This window comes from Thunnus albacares, chromosome 2 (assembly GCF_914725855.1).
Source record: "Thunnus albacares chromosome 2, fThuAlb1.1, whole genome shotgun sequence".
In the NCBI taxonomy this organism is placed as follows: domain Eukaryota; kingdom Metazoa; phylum Chordata; class Actinopteri; order Scombriformes; family Scombridae; genus Thunnus; species Thunnus albacares.
In genome coordinates this window covers 25911182-25931026 of record NC_058107.1, presented here as the reverse complement: position 1 = coordinate 25931026, position 19845 = coordinate 25911182, and the positions used below count along the sequence as shown (strand labels likewise).

The following is a 19845-nucleotide window of genomic DNA, read 5'->3' as shown; positions in this document are numbered from 1 at the left end:
TGATGATCACTGGCAGGACCGTCACAACACACGCCGACCCAGGCGGCCTGAGGATTGGTCTCCCCGCACGTCAGTCGCGTCTGCGGGGGCGGGAGCAGGAAAATCGAGCCAGTGTTCTAGTTTTTCCACCTCTCTCACACAGATGCTGCTGCTGGGTCAGTGTCATTCCGTCTATTAATAATAATATTAGAGTCAGATCAACCAGAGCGAAGAGCAGAAGGGGGAAATCCACATCATCACTACTTCCTTTTTGTTTTGATCTCGGCGCTGCTGCAAATAATGTGACATCACCCAGCCTCAACTTTCGACACGCTTGTTTTTTTTAAATCCTATTTTATCCGTTTTTCACGACCTTTTTTTTTTTTTTTAAACAGGTGTTTGTCTTGTTCACCTGTCTCACTGCTGGCCGACATCACTGGCTCCTCTTGTTCACTTTATTACGGTCGTCCATCTGCACAGGCGGCTGCGGCTTGTTGGTAAACACGGATCGGATCCCGCCGGCAAGGACTCCCTCTGGTGCATTGATGCACCCGTTTCAGTGGTGTAACGGTGAGCAGTCATTTTATGTTATGAGAGCTATGTTAGGCCTCTGTAATGTTGTGAAATATCGCCTGTTATTCGTACAGAGGGAATCTCTGAGGATGGCAGCGAGGGTGTAGTTTCTGAATCACTCCAGTGTTTTCTAAATTTAGACAGCCCCATTGTGAGCTCAGCTTAAAGAAAAACAAAATCACTTATTTAAAGATGTATGTGGTGCTTTACAGTAACTTTAAAGTGTCCTATAACACTGGTTCTCAAACTTTTTCACCCCTAAACTAACACAAATTAAACCATTGACCCCCATCTTATAAGATTTTTTGCTTTTAGGTGTTTTATCAGAGAAAGTGTATCAAACCCACGACCAAAATAGTCATAAATTCTGTCATTGTGTTACTTATAGATGGAATTACAGTGAAAATTAATGATTCCCCTTTTTGCTGGGGACCCCTGGGGGTCCCTAGACCCCACTTTGAGAACCACTGCCCTATAATATCACTTATTGTGTTTTAAGTCACCTACAGTACAATATCTGGCTGTGTAGAACACATTAAAATAGTTATTATCTGAATGTTTTATCAGTTTGTTTATTGATTGCCAGAATATGGGCCTGCTCAGTCAATAGAAACCTTTATTTCCATCTAAATTAATTCCAGCTGAGAGCCACACAAGGCCAGTCATTGTGCGCTCCATGAAACATTTAGCCTCTCTGGGTAATCTTGTTTACACTGACTCTCTATCTGCAGTTTCTCACTTAAACTCTTGGCCTTGATCTGTTATCTTCAAAAGACAAAAGTCTGAACAACTTCTCCGTCACGCTTGAAACCTCCGCTGCTGCGTCTGGAGGTGCATCTGTCATGCTTAAATGAAATTAATCTCTTATATTGCAGTGAAATGTCAGTGCTTCTTTGTCACAGTGAGACCCACTGAAGATGATGGATTAAGTGGTCTTTTTCCTCCGACTTGGCCCGTTTGAGTGCAGCAGCCTCAGCGGTCTCCTCGGTGGACTGTCGCTGGTGTTCAGACAAGAACAATTACTCCCTTTGTGCTGCTCAACTCCCCTGCTATTCAGAGGGGAAACAGCGCAAAAGTATCAAAGAGTGACATTCTGCCGAAAAAAAAAATGAAGCCAGCCACAGCTCGGCTTCAGCTCGGTGTGTCCTGTGCGTCAGTGTATCTGTGATCATGCCTTTTTGTTCCAGTGTTTATGTGTGACACATGTAGTGCTTTCATGCATGTGACGGCGAGTTCAACCTACTTTCTTCTTGAAAACCAGCAGCAGCAGCAGCAGCAGCAGAAGAAGAAGCAGCCATGCAGGCAGACTTGAGTGTACCCCCCTCTCTCCATCTCCCCCCCACCCCTCCCATGTGAACTGTTGAATATTTGATGGGAAGTTCTGTCTTTAGTGCGAGCAGCCGCAGCAGCTTTGTGTGAACACAGCGTATATAGGACAAAACCCCACCAGGCATCTCGTAGGAGCTGTCAGAGATGCTGCCATAGTCGAGGTATTTTACAGCTCTATCAAATCACGGAGGGACTTTCTTGCCTTTTTGTACAACAACACGAGAATCAGGATGACAGCCCAAACTCCGTATGAGTGAGTCAGATTCTCTGTCCTCAAAATGAGAACTTTCTCTAGGCCTCATCCTTTTTTCTGCATCCGCTACTCCCGGCGTCATGGCAACGGGGGCGCCTCCTGAGTGTGCCGATATATAGGTCAGTGGTCACGCAGGGACTCCACCCCCAGCGAAATAACACATATAGCTGTCTGCTTTCCATGCATACAAAAGTGGAGGAAGTCACAGGCGTCCATCCATACAGACAGTCGTGACATGATGAATACACACACAAAGACTCGAATACACGTGACCCAGATTAGGAGTGTGAGTCTGCAGCAGCTTCACAGGTGATTTGTGCCATCAGCTGTGCAGTGACATGAATACAAGGAACAAGGAGACATGTACTCCACCCACTACGCGTGTGTCTCTTTGTCTGCTGAAGAAGCAGATGAATACACGACGAGGTCTACTGTTATTATCCACATGTTCACATTTGCACGTGTGTCCTTCGATCAGTTTGTCTGTGTTTAATTTACACCCTCAATCAGCCAGACGTCGATGTCACCGGTAATGATCGCCCCCCCCCCCCCTCGCCGAGTGAAGTCATTTAGCGGCGGAACTTGATGGTGTAGCCAGCCGTCGATGAGTCCCGATTAATGGACCGTCACCGCTCATTCAGAGAGAGTGGAACTAAGAGGCGGGAAGTATTGATCCTCTCATGCTGCAATTTCCACTGTGAGGCGGGAGAAATGTCAAATAGAAATGTCAACGTGTTACTTTTGCTGCAGGAGTGACTAGAAATACCGGGATCAATGAGGAACTGTGCTGCAAGAAAACAATAGCCGTCACAGGGGAATGAAATTGTTAAAGGTCTTCATCCATCCATCTGTCTGTCCATCCATCCATTCATCCAGATTAACATTAAGATTTCTTTATTGTCATTTCTCAGCACTCGCATACACTGAAACAGAATTTGTCTTCTGCATTTGACCCGCTCTAGACACAGGAGCAGTGGGCAGCCGCAGTGCAGCGTCAACTCCAGTTCTTTCTGCCAGTGCCAGTGGTCAGAGGCACTGACAGGAGTATTATCCCTAACATACATGTCTTTAATGGTGGGAGGAAACTAGAGCACTGGGCGGAAATGGGGAGAACATGCAAACTCCACAAAGAAACGGCTGGGGTTCAAACCCAAGACCTTCTTGCTGTGAGGCAACAGTCTGTCTTCTCATTCATCCATTCATCCGTCAATCCATCATCTGTCTGTCTGCCCATCCATCCGTACATTTATCCATTCATCCGTCCCCCCATCTATCATCCACTTGTCCACCATCCATTCATCTTCTAAAGGACTTATTGTGTTCATGATCATATGGGCCAAGAGCCCTTCCCAGCATGCACTGGGTTAGAGGCAAGTTACATCTTGCGTAGGTCGTCACTACAATACAGGACTAATGAATATAGACACTTTTAACACATTCACGCCTACAATTTAGAGTTTCAATCCACCTCACCTGCAGGTGAAAAAACAGAAAAAAAACTAACTTTACACAAAAGATTTTTCACATAGTACTGTTTGTTTCTACAATAAGATGAGTAGCTGTGTGGTTTGGAAGGCTGAGAGTCTGCAGCTCTATTATGATTGAACACACAAGCTGATTTCACTGATTACCAACTTGTCTCTGAGTGAGAGTGCGCTAATCAGAGACATCTGTAGTGTTTGATCAAAAACTGCACATGACTCTCCCACATGGCCTCCTGTTCACATTGAAATCTGGAGAGGTTCATATCCCATGTTAGCTCCGGTTCACTATCACTCACTGGGTTAGTGTGACCCCGCTATCACAAAGCCCCTTCTCACATGCAGATACTGACTTCTCATTACTCATACTGTACAGACGCACAAAACACAAATGTGCTCTCTGTCTCTGTCTGAATTGTTTTCCTGCATCCATCTCTTCCCTCAATCTAATGTTGCCAGCTGGGAATTCATGGTTATTCTCAATGCGTTTAATACACAATACGTGCAAAAATAATGAATGTAATGCTTTAAATACGTAGTGTGCACACTTACTGCACAATAAACACAGTCTACTGTCATACCACGTTTGTTCTTCAATCTTCACCCTCCCCCGCCTCTCTACCTCTGACCTTGACTGCAGACAGCAGCGATAATCTATTTCACGGTAAAACAAACACACACACACACACACACACACACGCAGGAGTTCAGCGTCAAAGCGATGAGGATGAGAAAAAGGAGGGCACCTTTATTGGGGATACCATCTGTTTGGATTGCAAAGTTCTCCTAAAAACACCACCCAGTTCAGGACATGAAAATATTTGATTACTGCATCTGTAATTTATTTTTACAATCATCAGGAGAGTATAATAGATGAACTATGAGATGACGAATATCAAAATAATGAGATTTGAGATTTTGTTCCGCCGTTTTAATCAAATTGCACTCACCTTGGAGTGTTTTCAGTCTTGAAATGGATGATTTAATCAGCGTCTTTAAATATATTATAATTTTAACTCCATAAAAGAAGGCTGAAATATAATGGTCCTTTCATCTATGACTGCTTTCTCATCTGTCCACTTTAATGGCTTTAAAACGACACTGACCTATTAACAGACACAGAAGCGAAGATCTGCTGTGTTAAGAGATACAAACATGTTGCTTAGCTACTGCATTAAAAGTGTTTTATATGTTTAAGTACAAAAGGCCATCACAGAAAGGTGTTTATCTACATCTTTTTCTCCACCTTTATGTCTGTGAACGTGTGTGTGTGTGTGTTTAAAGCTTCAATTTTTGGCTTCCATTAGAGGTGGACACAGCTGCAGATCTGACCCTCAGCTGCCCATGAATAGTTTAAAAGGATGTTGCATTTAGTTGTGTTCAAGAAACAGATTCTGATGTGTGGCAGTGCCAGCCTTTAGTTTTCTGCTCTTTGTACTATACATCTACATGTCCGGCTATGTACTCAGGTGCTTCCTGAGTACATAGCCATAGACAGTAAATGTATTTTTAAGTCCTCCCTTTGTCTTGCTGTAGGGTGCTTCTGTGGTCTGGGACTGGTTTACTCCAACAAGTCGTGCACCATGCCGCCCATCACCTTCCAGGACCTGCCCCTCAACATCTACATGGTCATCTTTGGCACAGGCATCTTCGTCTTCATCCTGAGCCTAATCTTCTGCTGTTACTTCATAAGGTGAGAGGAGATAGAAAAATGTGATTTAAAAAAAAAACTCCTCTAAAGGGGAATTGTGTCTGTGTGTGAGGGAAGGAGGGAGGAACAGGGTGACCTCTCTCCTGCTGTTGACTGTGAACTCCCTGATGAGCTGAGAGGACGTTTGTCTCTGAAGGACGGGATATGAGGCAACAGGAAGCATCCCGTCACAATGTGTGAGGACAGCGGTGAGGGGAAAAGACTCGGCAGAGGGAAACTGTAGAGAAGCGCTGCTCAGAATAAACATGGCCTGAATAGCACACAGTGGGAGTGAACGAAATCATCACATATGAATGTCTGTGTTGCACGAAGCTCATAAGGAAACGTCAACACCTGCAGTAGGGTTGCAGTTGTTTGTTATCCTTAGCCTTCTTTGGGTGACTGAGCTTCTGTATTTGGTGAATTACCCGACTTCTCATCATGTGGTGTGCTATTTTTAGCATTGGACAGGATTTTGAATCGATGTCCAAATTGCCTGTGTTATCAAAATGTCAGTTGGTGTGTTGCAGGACCAACATGCTGTCTGGAAAACATGAAGCACAAATGGAAATGTCAGAATACAAATGGACGTCACTAACAATGACGTGGCACTTGATACTAAATGTTGTGTATACCTCCTTCTTTTTCTATAATAAGATAAAACTGAATTCTAATGACAGCACCCAATCAAATAGATAAAAATGCCATCTATCAAATCAACCTCTTACTACAGTTTAGACATAAAAAGTAGATAAAAGTTCATTCTTGACCTTGAAACACCAGCTGACAAAGTCTCATAAAAAGGTCTATTTAGTAGCAGTGTTGGAGCTTTCAGTCATGTCTCATTATCTTCCTCAGCAGATGGCGTTTGCCTAGTTGTCCCGGATCTGTGAATGTTCAAATTTTCACCTTTTTTCGCAGCATTTCACAAGGGACGTATCATGCACATTTACAGGTCTTCATTTTTAATCTACTGGAAGATCTTTGCATGATTTACATTAAAAAAAATCCTTATTTATCTTTATATATCCCTTTACCCAGCCCCTCAGTTCAGCCATTGTCTGAAACAGGCCTTTTTAGCTCCCGTCTCCTTAAGGCCCCTGTCCTGATGAGCCCACTCTGTTCTGATTGGCCAGCTCTCGGAAACTGCCCCTTGGGAGAAATCCCCCATCTCTGGAGGCTACATCAACAAGTCATGAAACAAACAGTAGTAGTATTTTTTTTTTGTTCTTTACTCGAAATGTCAACTTCTCAATAAATCCGTACATCTTCAATACTAAATCCAATCTGAAATATGCAAGTGGATAATGCAAACACATGAAAAAACCTTAACAACCAAGGTTACGGAACGGACGGCGGTCGCAAACAAAGCATTCAAAGCAGGCTTAAACCCTGACTTTTGACTTGTAGGGAGCATTTCGACACAAGTTCACCTCAAGTTTTGGAACTTTGACCATGTTTAGCATATGTATACAATATTATAACAGTATATAAATAACAGCAAATCACAAAAAGCACAATATGTCACCTTGAAGGACATCTATGTTGCCTAAAAAACCCCACAAACTCCATCTACTGATGAAGATCAAGATTATCGGTTTGTCAGCATTTGTTGCATTTTCATTTGGAAAATCAATTAATTTGAGAAACAGGGAAATTTGTTTCAAAATGGCAACTTTGAAGTGAATGCTTTAAAAAAATCAAATCAGAAAATCAGGCATCAATTTAGAGTACTATTTGATCTCGTAGCTATTTTTACATCGTCGTTTGTCACGGGTGTGTGAACTGGGCAAACGGGAGGACAACCCAAATGCAGACTCAAAGGCAGACATTTAGAATGAGAAGGAGCTTTAATAATCAGAATCTGAAATACAGGCACAGAAAACAGGCAAACGAGCCCGAAAGGGCAGGCAGGCAGGACATAAACAGGTGGAAGGTCTAAACCACTGGAATGGCAGGAACAGGTAACAGGATCAGGATGAACACAAGCGTACAATGTAGCAACATTGACAAATGGGCAGGGAATGGATAGCAGAGGACCAGTATATATACTACTGGGACTGATGGGGTAATGAGCAGCAGTTGAAGACAACTGGGGGCTGGCAACAGGTGAGCAGGTGGGTGTGGGAACCAGGCAGGAAAGTCCGGAGGCATCTGGTGGACAGGTGGAGAATGGCAAATCCAAGAGAAGAGAGTGAATCCAGGGACAGAGGCAGGACTGAGGCAGGAATCGTGACAGTCGTTATTACCTAGAAAAAAGAAAACGTTTGTGAAAATATTCTAAATATATAATAAAAACAAGCATTAATCATACAACATGAAGATATCTCTGTTTTTACATTTTTGATTTATTACAATCCAATGTGTAGTGATGAGGTCAGGCACATTTCTGTAATCATAAGTGTTTTGTTTGGCTTGGGCTCGTTGCTAAATTGACCATCAACTTTTGTCAGAAAAGCTTGGATCCTTCCTGTTTCTCTGAAAGCACTTGCCTATGAATCATAACCAATGAGTCACTTCCTTTGGCCCCATTAACATGCTGAAGGTAGTCTTGGGTAGGAGTGTGATTGTGAATTCATTTATAGACCGGGTGATTCATCAGATGAATACTGAGTGATAAATGCCATTCTCTGTTGGGGGCAGGTTTCCTATTATTTCTCTCAGACAGATGCTTTCTAAATCCAGCGTACCCCGGGAGTTTGTGATGTTCGATTTTAGCATTACGCCAAGATGTTAAAAATCTGTCTGTCAGTACAGTATTTGATTGTCTATGTGAGGTTTTTCTCCATTATAAAGCACACAAAGCAATTTTATAAAAGCCTTGAAAGCTGCTGAAGGTTTGCTGAGCACACACGATCCTTTCAGCCCTGCCTCAGATTCAAACTGTTGCCGTTATAACACTGACACAAAGTGGGGGTGTGCTCTGGAGTACCTGCAGTGTTCAGGGGTGTAAAACCACAAGGGTGCCAAAAGCACACACCAAAAATATCATTTAATCATACCCCAATCTGTCCTAACACAGTTGAGTCTGTAGTCAAGTTAAGGAGCAGCACAGCAGTAAGTCTGTGAAATATTTTGAGAACCACAAGGTGTGAGGGCAAGCTGCAGGTGTTTCAGCCAGACAATACAGCGACTGAGAGAACAGACACTGACCCCATTCCCCCAAATAAACTCACTGACTCACTTAATTTATTGTCACTGATCCCTCAGACTGGATGTGTACAATCCTCTAACCGAAGAAAAAGGAACACAGTTAACATGGTTAGTGCATATCAACTGTTTAATAAGAGGATAAACCATGAAACTGGAAAGGGTCACACAGATACTATCTTACCTGCAGACAATTGGAGGACAGATGGAGATTGTGAAAGTAGTTAATTCCCAAAAAAAAGGGTAAGCTGGAGGTCATCTTCTAACACCTGTGAATATACTTTAACAGTAGAGTCAGCAGCTTATCAGGAGAGACATCTATTAAATCTGTGAAAAAGTTTCTTTCACAGGGGAGAGTCATCGGGGTCTGTATTCATAAAGCTTCCTAGTACAAAGAATAAGAATTTCCCCTTACAATTAAGACTAGATCACAAAGCATTTTAGCCCTTAAGAGAGCTCTTAAGGTGAAAAACTGTTAAGAGCAGGGAGGAGGACTTTTAAGAGGATTAAGAGTTTCTTAAGCACCGGAGAAAATTACGGAAAGACAAAGAGGTATGAATGACAGTGAGTTAATGAAACACTACAGATTAGATTGTTCAGGGATAATGTTTGTGGTTGATCTCATTAGAGATACACTCATACCTGACGCAATAACACTATAATGCCAGGAATGAAAGTGATTACAACACTTAGATGTTTGGCAACTGGAAAAATTTTGAATTTGCTGGCAGCTGAATGAAAAAGATTTAAATGCCGAACAAAGCAGCTACTTATAAAGACTGACAAGCTATCACAGAAATTGATGAAAGCCAAGCGATTTTTCCCCTGATGATATGAAATAGATTAAATACTAAAATGACCAGCATGGTAAATAAACATAAGAAAATAAATATAACAACTATCAGCATGTGAATAGGCTACTGCAGGCCTGTGTTTTCAAACATTTCATAGGCTACTTTTAAAGTATGACTTACAATTTATTCAACAGAGATGTTCATTACATAAAATAGTATTTATAATTACACCATGTCTTAATAGAGACTAAATTCTATGATTAGGCCTGTCCATTTCACTGTTCATTCTATGCCCATTATCACTAAGAGTGCTTTTTTTTTTTTTGATCCACCAATCACACATTTTAAAAAACATGAATCATACCTAGCAACGGGATCAACCAAACCTCCTCACAAAAGTAAAAGTTTCTGTCCCTTCTTCTGTGCTAGAAATCTTTAGGCTAAGTTAGGAGCTCTCTGAGAGTATCCTAGGAATGTTTGTGAATACGGTCCCTACGCTTTTAAAAAGTGTTTTTGTAACCAGAACTTTGTGCATAGATTTACCTGAAAACATGCAATTTATGATATTTTTTTGGGGTGATGGTGAGAACCCAAAAGAATAGCTCATGGTTACTGAAAGATTACAGAATCATAAGATTCTTTTTTTTTCCATTTTCATTAAAGTTGTGCTTTCCCCTGAGGCGCCTGTCACATATTCAGGTGTGTACATATTTTTTCAATTTTTTGAGGACAGTTAAAAATCATGAAAAATACCATACAAGCTGTCTTCGAAAAGTTTACCACAAAGGCAAAGAGAAAAGAGGGACAGGAGGTGGTCCATTGTTGTTTTTGATACAATTAATTAAATTTGGGAATAAGACAATAGTCCAAACATAGAATAACAATAACATTAGACCGTTTGTTCTGCAGCAAGGACCACAGGTTGGCAATTTTAAGACAATCACTGGCAATTTTTTTCACTACATCCATGCGGAGCTGGAATCACCACCTAACTGACTTTTTACACAAATTCAACAAAATATTTTAGAGCAGGGCTGCAATTGATGATTATTTTCATTATCAGTTAATCTGCCACACACAATATCAGTCATCGTTGTCTCAGAAATGTCAGAAAATAGCCATCATAGTTTCCCAGAGCCAAATGTGACATATGTTGAGGTTGAGGCTCGTTTTGTTTAACCAAAAGTCCAAAACCCCAAAATATTCAGTTTACTATCATATAAGATTAAGAAAAGCAGAGTTGTAGTTGCTGATAAATTGTCTGTTGTCCAACTAACCAATTAATTGACTAATTTTTTCAGCTTTTAGTATGTTTCTCACTCACAAACACGATGTAGCATAGGCCAGATTTAGCAGACATGACAGCGAAACTGTGAAACATGACAGAAATATTAATATTAAATAAATGTTTGGCTAAAATCTTTATCTGAGGAAATAATCTAGTGTTGTATGTGCTAAAAAAACAGAGTGAAGCCTGTCAAGATGTATTTGTGAAAAGAAGGGCGTTGGTTTAGTTGAGGGTGTAAAACTGGATTTCCCAAAGTTTTCCGCACTTTTCGTTGTATCATTCACACCTGTTGAATACATTGTAACTCCATACAATAAGGACTGGTTCAATGGTGACTATGTAAGGATTTTTTTTTTACTCTCACAGACCGGCAGGGCACAATGGCTAAGCTGAAACAGTTAAATTCCCGTCATGCCCCCCTTTCACCCACTTCACATCATTCCCTAGGCATGGGAAACCTCAACACATGTAAAACGTGTATCCTCGCATTGTTCCACATGGAGGATTGTTAGCGACAATCAGTGTAAACAATAAACCGAATGACAAAAGCAACGAATAACTGTCATTTCCCTGCTTAAAGCGGCGACTCAGCCAGATATGTTTTTTTTGGGGGTGGGAGGGGGTGGGGTGGGGTGGGGGGGTAAAGGGGATCAGATCACAAATTCAGCTTTCATCTCAGATGCTCTCACTGCATTTTGTTTCAGGCTCAAATCACAGACAGTGATAGACATTTGAGTCTATGTTTAGTTGTGTAAAAACAGGAGGCCAAAAATAACCGCCTGAACAGACACAGCCCACCAAGTGATAAAGATCTCCTCTCCATTGTTGGTTCTGGGGGTGGTGCAGGGATTCAAAGAGGCAACGTACTCATTAGCCAGGTTTGTGTATATGTGCGTGTTTGTGTGTGTACTTACATGATAACTTAAGTGTGTGAACAATGTGTGTATGTGTGTGTTTGTGTATGTGTGTGCTCGCAGGGGAGTATGTACTGTCTTTGTCCATGTACGTGTGGCCACTGTAAGTGTCTGAAAAGACAGTTAATCATCAAAGCGTACTCTGCAATTACACAGCTTCTGTTACACACTGTCCTATAATTTAACCACACAAACTTTAATCTTTGCCTGAAACCAATGACCTGCTCTTAAATGAAGCTTAAAATAAATACAGACATCTTCATTTCCCAATAAACAAACAGTGGTGGAAAGCAACCCAGTACATTTACTCAAAGTTATGTTTTTAACTACAATATCAAGTTAACTGTACTTGAGTATTTTCATTTGATGCTGCAGTATTTTATACTTTTACTTGACAGAAATACTGTACTTTTTACTCCACTATATTTCTCTAGTTACTAGTTACCTTGCAGATTAAAATTTTACACACTAAACTTGATCAACTTATACAATATGATGCATTGTTATAGTTTAAACTACCCTAAAATATAGAAAACAGTTAGCTCCACCTCGCCCAGCTACAATGTTAAAATGCTGCTGATATGTTAATGCATCCATAATAATGATCTGATAATATGAAATATACTAATATAACACCCCTGAAAGTGACCATTTTGCATGAGTTATTTTGCGTTTAATGATTTAAGTGTACTTTTGTGATAATAATCCTGTACCTTTACTTAAAACCGCACTTTCTATTAAGAGTTTATATAAAACTCAAGCAGATAGCATACGGAAGTGGGCCACTTCAGGCAATGATGTGGCACTGCTGGCTTTCTTCAGGCCCAGACGAAATGGATGTGAGCCTGAAAAAGCCCCTATGTAAAATAGCAAATATGGCCCAAATATCCCAAATCAAATGTGGGCCTTTTTTGGTAAAGATGTGGCACTCTCGCTCAATGTGGGCCAGTTCTGGTTCATCTGGTTTGTTCTTTGTTGATATATGGCATTGCTATGGCTTGCTTTTGGCCCAGATCTGGGAAACAGGGCCCAAGTGCCATCATTCCATGTGGTATGTGGGCTGGATGGAAGTGCCATAAGTGTCGGGTGTGGCCTGGATCTGGGCCACAGCAATTTTGCCATCTGGGCAGGGATCACACATTGTCCATCACTTGAACTCACTTTAATAACACCAACTATTTTTCCTGATGAAGGACTGAGGACAGAAATGTTGTGTAATTAAAGTGAGTTCAAGTGATGGACAGTGTGGAGGTTTTTTTCAAATTTTTTGATCACTAAATCTTATATTGTGCAGGAACGTTTTTGAAATGTTGACATTTAAATATTAGCAATTGGTCAAATGACTATGTGTAATGTGGAGTTGCTCATGGTGACAAACCCACAGATAATTATCACCTAACTCTACTCAGCTCTACGCAGCGTTTTTTAGGGTCTTTCATCTCATTACGGCCTGCGACTTTACTGATTTGGTTCACTCTCACCGTTCTCATCAGTGTTGTTTCCAGATGCAGCAGACAGCTGCAAAACAGCTCTGATAAACCAACTGCATGCTACCTCTCCAGCATTGAACAGCACACAGACAAAGTTAGCAGCTAGCTGGTGAAGATAGTTGAAAATTTAGTGGCTAAAGAGTCAGGTATTTCCCTCAGGAGTTGGTCGAGACCAAAACAGAGCTAAAACCAGAGGGAATATTGGACATTCATTTGTAAAGTGGCCAGAAACATGACTTCAAATGAATGCTAGTGTTGCTCTGTGTCTGCTAAATGTATAAATAGTCAAATGTTAATGATAATATGCAAACTTTATAAGGTTGTAATATATAAATATTGTGTTTGCAAGGCTAAGTTAACATTTTGACGCAGGACATTAATTATGAAGATTTATTAAAGGTTATTTATTAACGTGTTTGTTTATTCATCCACAGTAAACTACGACACCAAGCCCAGAGTGAGCGGTTTGGATACAGAGAGGTAATCTTGATGTGATTATTTAACACACTTTGTTATCTATATCCCAAAAAAAATCTCTCTTAAACATATTTTGTTTTCTTACTCCTACAGGTAGTTTTAAAAGGAGATCCAAAAAAGTTGAATCTTCATGGGGTAAGAATGTGATTTCCTGTACAAACACACAACATAAATCTGTTATAATGTGAAACAAAAACCAAAAATGATGCATAATAATTTGATCAAATGACCGTCCTCTCTCTCTCTCTGTCCTGTCTTTCACTCACACAGCAGACGTGTGCCGTGTGTCTGGAGGACTTCAAAGTGAAAGACGAGCTGGGAGTGTTGCCATGCCAACATGCTTTCCACAGGAAGTGAGTACAGGAGAGCACGGCGGAGTGTTTCTTCGCTGTGGTTACCACTTTACACCAGCCTGGGCTTGTTAAAATGAAAGTGGTCAAGTTCAATTTTGGGGCAACTTCAGTGATCACACGCACTTCTAGTTGCAGACTTCCTGATGGCAGCGTGGTGCTACATTTTTACTTGTTCAACAATGTTCAGTTCATGAATTCATTGTCGTTATGTTTATTCCTATTTAAAGGAGAAGTCTGGTGATATTTTATATTAGTACTGCTTATGTAGTCTTATTCCTCTGTGCCAAAGACTATTAAATACACATGAAGGAGCCACGCTGTTGCTGGGTGACATGTTCCTTCATTATGGTGAACATGGTTACTGTGAGTCAAGTCCACACACACCATCCTGCAGCCTTAAATACTCACTAGAGCACCAAATCTGCTGAAAACAACAAATACACTCTTCACTTCTGAGTAATATTTACTAAGCATTACAGTGTAAAGCTGTTTTGGGAAATTATTTTAAAAACTACTAACTAACTATTTTAAAAATGAAATAATATATTTGTGAACTGTTTGTAAAGATCAGTCAGGGTAGGTAGGTCAGAAAATATTGTGAGATGGATTCACACGTTGTTGGTTTTGTATTTATAGGATTTTTATAGAATATCACTAGACTTATCCTTTGTGGTCAGAGAGGAGTTTCAGGGCTACTTAGATTTTGCCAGGGGAAACAAGGCCTCATCCTGATGTTTATTACTGTAGGTGTGTAAAATTCTGGCATGTTCAACATGAAGAGCATTTTTTTCAGGGTGTTAATGAACTTGGTGCTTTGAGATGAGTTTGGAAACCAGAGGCCTGTTTAACAAAAACGATCTTGAGAGCACTGCTTATCTGCAGATTGCAAATTGTGGCAGCGTCACGTTTCAGGAATGATTGTCCTCTGCAAATTGCAGTTCAATAAGAAGAGATCAGTTGGAAGTTTATTCATTCGTTCATAACCTTTATTTAATCTCGAGAGTCATTGAGTTTGCCCTCATTTACAATGACATCAAATTAATATCACAATGAATAACAATAAGACAGTAAAACACACACACACAATTCATAAATAGTTGGTAAAAGACAAGCTATTAAATCAATTAAAACAATTACAAGTTGAAATACAGTGATTCTGGACTATGGTTTTAAATTGCCTAGTAGGTACAAGTGTATCAAGCCTCAGGATGTGCTGAAGTTTATTGCAGGTGCTTGGGGCACAAGAACTAAAAGTTAACTCTGCCATTTTAGAATAGACACGTGGAACCTGGAGTATAAACCACTCATCAGAACGTGTATAATAAGGACCATGGTTCCAGTACAGTAACAATATAATGTCGGGTGGCAGTTTCCCAAGAAGAGCCTTATAGATGAACAGATACCAATGCTTGTTGCGTCTTTCAGACAGAGAAGACCAGCCGACCTTGTTATATAGGATACAATGATGAGTGTGATAACTATCACCTGTAATAAATCTAAAGGCTGAGTGGTTTACAGAGTCCAGGGGCTTAAATGTGGAGGCAGAAGCATGCCTGTAGATTACATCACCATAATCCAGAACCGGCATGAAAACTGCTTCGATCATCCTCTTCCTACTACACATTGGAAAGGTGTCTCTGTTTCTGTAAAAGAAGCTGAGTTTTTGCTGCAGTTTACCAACAAGGTCGTGCACGTGATATTTGAATGTGATATTGAATGTCTAGCCAAATGCCGAGGTATTTATATTCTGTCACTCTATCAAGTGTAAAGTGTGAAGTGTAAAATAATATTTATTGAGGTTAACAAATGAGAAGTGTTTGCACTTAGACGTAATCGATGTGAAGAGCCTTCATTAAGAAGATAGGAGATATGGCAGAATCCACCCAGAGTCTAGATGGTGGTGGTGGAGTAAAACCAGCAGGCTGTTGATTGAAACTCTCAGTTTAGTCTCCATGGACATCCTGGAGGTCATGTGGGTGATGATGAGGTGGTGAGTTGCACAATAGTAGGTCCTAAATTACAATTTATATTTAAAGAATGGCATCTAAGGACTGATTGACTTGAGGGCAGAAAGATCATTGCTCAGATAAAGTGATAATTGTAAATGTGATGGAGCAGATTAGATCTGGAAGAAATGCTAGAAAGTCATTTATTGAGGAATAAACACAAAACTTGTGAGAAAAGATTTAACTTTTGCTAAAACGTCATAGTCTTACAGGACTCCCACATGTTTCTGCATGTGCTGCAAGTGTAGTGTGTGTTTACAGATGTGGTTCCTAAACTTTTTTAGACCACGGCACCCTGTCAAAGGAAATTTTTTTGTCATGGCATCCTGAGCCACCCAATCCCCACACTGCACACTTGGCCCAGTGCCGTGGGATCCAGTTTGGACACACCTTCCCATTCATTGGAATGAGAAAGTGTGTCCAAACTTTCAACTGGTACTGTATGTGAATTGTGTCAAAATGACTGAGAGGATATTGTTGCAAATTTGTTGAAACAGTTTTGAATCTGTTTTCATTTTGTCTCCTGTCTGTGTTCATCCACTCAGGTGTCTTGTAAAGTGGCTGGAGGTGCGCTGTGTCTGCCCCATGTGCAACAAACCCATAGCCGGCCCCCCTGAGCAGCACCACAGCATAGGGACTTTGCTGGATGAACTGGTGTAATCTAGGGACCCCTGCCAGCTCTTGGAGGGACGCCGGCGCCCGGCCAAACCAGCTGGCTTAAGTTAGCAACCAACAGGATGGGGGACCACAGTTTTGCTGTTAAAACAGCAGCGAAACACCAACATGATGATAGTAAGTTGGGGTAACCTAGTTACCACCCGGAGAAAGACTCTGAAGGATGCTGTTGCCTAGCAACCATCCCTGAGATGGCAACACAACACCTTGTGGTGTCTGAGAGATTATCTTCAGCCACCCACACATCACTCCACCACTCTTCTTTTAACATCCCCCTCTACACCCGTTCCTTCACATCTTCTCTTGTTGCCTCGAGTGAGGTTAATGGCACCACTGAAGTGGAGGAGACACAGTTGCATTTTCCACAGCAGTGTGGAAAGAAATTAGTGTGAAAGGATGAGAGAGCGCTGGGTAGGAGTCACTGATCCTCTCTTGAGCATGTATGAGTGTTGTATGTTGTGGTGGGCAGTGATGATGTGATTTCAGTGTTGGCCGAGGTTATTGAAACTCTGATGGAAATGATGTTTTGAGATGAAGCAGCAGGCAAATTGATATTTTTCAGCTCAGATAGCCCCGGCAGTAGCACAAGGACGTGTTGACAGAGGTTACACTGCTAACAAGACAGTAAATTCTCAGAGTTTATGAAAAGAACAGACTGAACAAAGCTGTCTGGAGCTGGCTATAAGAGAAGGAAGTTCTATAGAACATAAAGAAATTTGATTCAATCTGGTTTTACAGAAATAAAAAAGTTTGTTTTGAAAATATTTGGTAAACTGAAATGACACTGGTCAAAGTTAAAGATGGGTTCACACCTCTTTAGTAGGACCTAAATGACTCATTCCAAGTGTAGCAAGTTAACCAGTGTTTTCATGAAATTAGAGCCTTTCACACACACCGACTAATTGTTTGCGGACGTGTGCAACTGATACTGATGTGTAAAATCCATTTTGTGGCCCACCTCTAATATTATGTACAGTAGATCCTACATACTGTACATGCTCCACTGGGATGTTTTATTGTTCGGACATGTTTTAATTGTGTTATTCTTGACGGCAGGAACGGCCTCCTCCTGCCTCTCACTGTTCTGGTTCTTTGTTGAAATATGTTGAAGATTTCTTAGGTATTGCACTTTGAATTCACACAAAAAAAAAACTGTTTCCATGCCTTTTTTTCTTATGAAATGTTAAGACCTCGGCTCAGATGCACCACACAAGGTCACTTGTTTTCAGGTGTGGTGAATCTTTTATCGAGTCTACGAAGTATCAGAGATGCTGCTGCGTCTGAAGATAAAGGAAACAGCAGTAGAGACTTTTAGTGTTGTTCTGTGAATTCATCTGGGAAGAAACTACATCTCACTTTTATTCACAGCATTTTGTGGCATTATTGCTGGTGATTCTGTTTTACATTCCATGGTTGTAGGTTGTTTTTTGTTTTTTTGTGGTTTACAGTGATTCAGAAATCATAAGCAAAACACTGCCTAAATTGAGCACAAACCTCACGAAGCACATTGTCCAGACACAGTGGGCACCTGCACTGTAATTAAAAGGCAAACACACAAGCGAGGTGAGTCTGTGTGCAAAGAAAAAAGAAGAAATGGAGAACGAGAGAAATGTGTCTATCCTGTTGCGTTTGCAATACATGAGCAAGAGAAATGTTTGCTCTGATTCTGGCCACATTCCACATTTTGTAATCCAAAGGATGTAAATAAATTGAAACAATAATAAATCCAGTTGTCTGTTTTGCTCAGCCTCTCTTGTTTATTCCCTGATAGTCAGGTATCTGGCGCCACCATCAGGTGAAATAATGTATGAATTATTATTGTTTATGCTCTAGATCCACTAGTTCTCCTATTTGGCTTGTGACCTTTAATAGCCAAACAGTTGCTACTCACATCACCTGGTCACATGTTACAGGTAATTTAATGTTTGCTTCTCTGATTAATTTGAGCAGGTTTTAGAGTCCCAGTGAGAAAAAACTGCCGTATTTCATAAGATAAAAGCACAATTTTGAGAGAAGTCAGTTTTTGTGGAACAGTAAAGTTTTGTCTTTATTTCCTCTGTCTTGTTAATCATCTTATGACCCTTTAAGTTCTTGCAACCCTTTTGGGGGTCCCGACCCCCAGGTTGGGAACCATTGTTCTTAATTACAGCACTGTTTTCTCAGTCAGCAGCATTATTTCATTATTACACTATTCAGACATGACATATGTCAAAAACCTGACCCAGTGTTCTGAGGATTGGTGAGCTGATGTGGCTTTAAAGGGTCAGTCCACCCAAACTACAAATAACATATTTGCTCAGTTATTTAAGTGGTATCTTGCCGTGCAGATAGTTTGGGGTTTATTTACCAAGGTTTTCACACATCGATCTTTGAGACTGATTTAAAAATGACAATCAACAAATTTAACTGCAACGTGTCCTTCCCATTACTGTGAACTAAACAGAGCCCACCATGCAAGTAGGGTTGCAACTAACAATTACTTTCGTTATTGATTAATCAATTAGGTGTTTGGTGAAAATGGTGAAAAATGTCGATCACTGTTTCCCAAAGGCCAATGTGACCTCCTTAAATGTCTTGTTTTGTCCCAACCGACAAAGATATTCAGTTTAGTGTCATAAAACCAGAAAATATTCACATTTGAGAAGCTGGAATCAGAAAATTTGGAAATTTTCTTCTTAAAAAGATACACAAAATGATCAATTTATTATCAAAATAGCAATCAATTTCATGGTTATCAACTAATTGATTCATCGACTAACTATTGCAGCTCTACGTGCAAGCATTTTTCATTGGAACTACTTTATTCTCAAGAAATGTGACATTTGAAAACAATCTCTTATCACATACTAACAAAAAAGAAGAAAAAACCCCCAAATAAATACATAAATAATTTGAAGAGAGAATCTAAAGGTTAATTGGTTTGCCCGTTAAAGGTCAGAAAATTTTCTGTCACAAAGTTTGGAAAGAGGTAAATAAATTAACAGTAGTAATGGTGATGATATTTAAGTTAACGATCTGATTTAAGTGAACTGTTCAAGATACTATATTTTATAGAATTTACTTTCCTGTACACTTAAAGGACCAGTGTGTAGGATTTAGTGGCATCTAGAGGTGAGCTTGCAGATTGCAACCAAATGAATACCCCTCCCCGCTCTCTCCCCTCCCAAGCATGTAGGAGAACCTACAGTGGCTAAAAAACTTGTGAAAAATGCAACAGGTTCTCTCAAGAACCAGTGTTTGGTTTATCCACTCTGGGCTACTGTAGAAACATGGTGGGCTCTGTGGAAGAAGACCTGCTCCCTATGTGGATATAAAGGACTCTAAAGTAACGAAAACACAATGATTCTTATTTTCAGGTGATTATACACTAATTAAAACATACTTATGAATATT

The 19845-nt window shown here is 40.4% G+C and overlaps 1 protein-coding gene across 3 annotated transcripts; it reads left to right on the top strand.

The window, feature by feature from the left end:
- The first annotated feature begins 22 nt into the window (after nt 1-22).
- Nucleotides 23-18198, top strand: rnf122 (ring finger protein 122). 3 transcript variants are annotated; one of them, XM_044375126.1, is made up of 7 exons: nt 23-155; nt 375-549; nt 5152-5308; nt 13376-13421; nt 13512-13553; nt 13692-13771; nt 16323-18198. In XM_044375126.1, the coding sequence occupies exons 2-7, from the start codon at nt 525-527 to the stop codon at nt 16435-16437; spliced, it is 465 nt and encodes a 154-aa protein (XP_044231061.1). In that variant the 5' UTR covers nt 23-155; nt 375-524; the 3' UTR covers nt 16438-18198. The 3 variants fall into 3 exon arrangements, with proteins under 3 accessions (XP_044231061.1, XP_044231051.1, XP_044231070.1); XM_044375116.1 differs by having other exon boundaries at nt 26-155; nt 13689-13771; XM_044375135.1 differs by having other exon boundaries at nt 102-155; nt 460-549; nt 13689-13771.
- The last annotated feature ends 1647 nt before the right edge of the window (nt 18199-19845 follow it).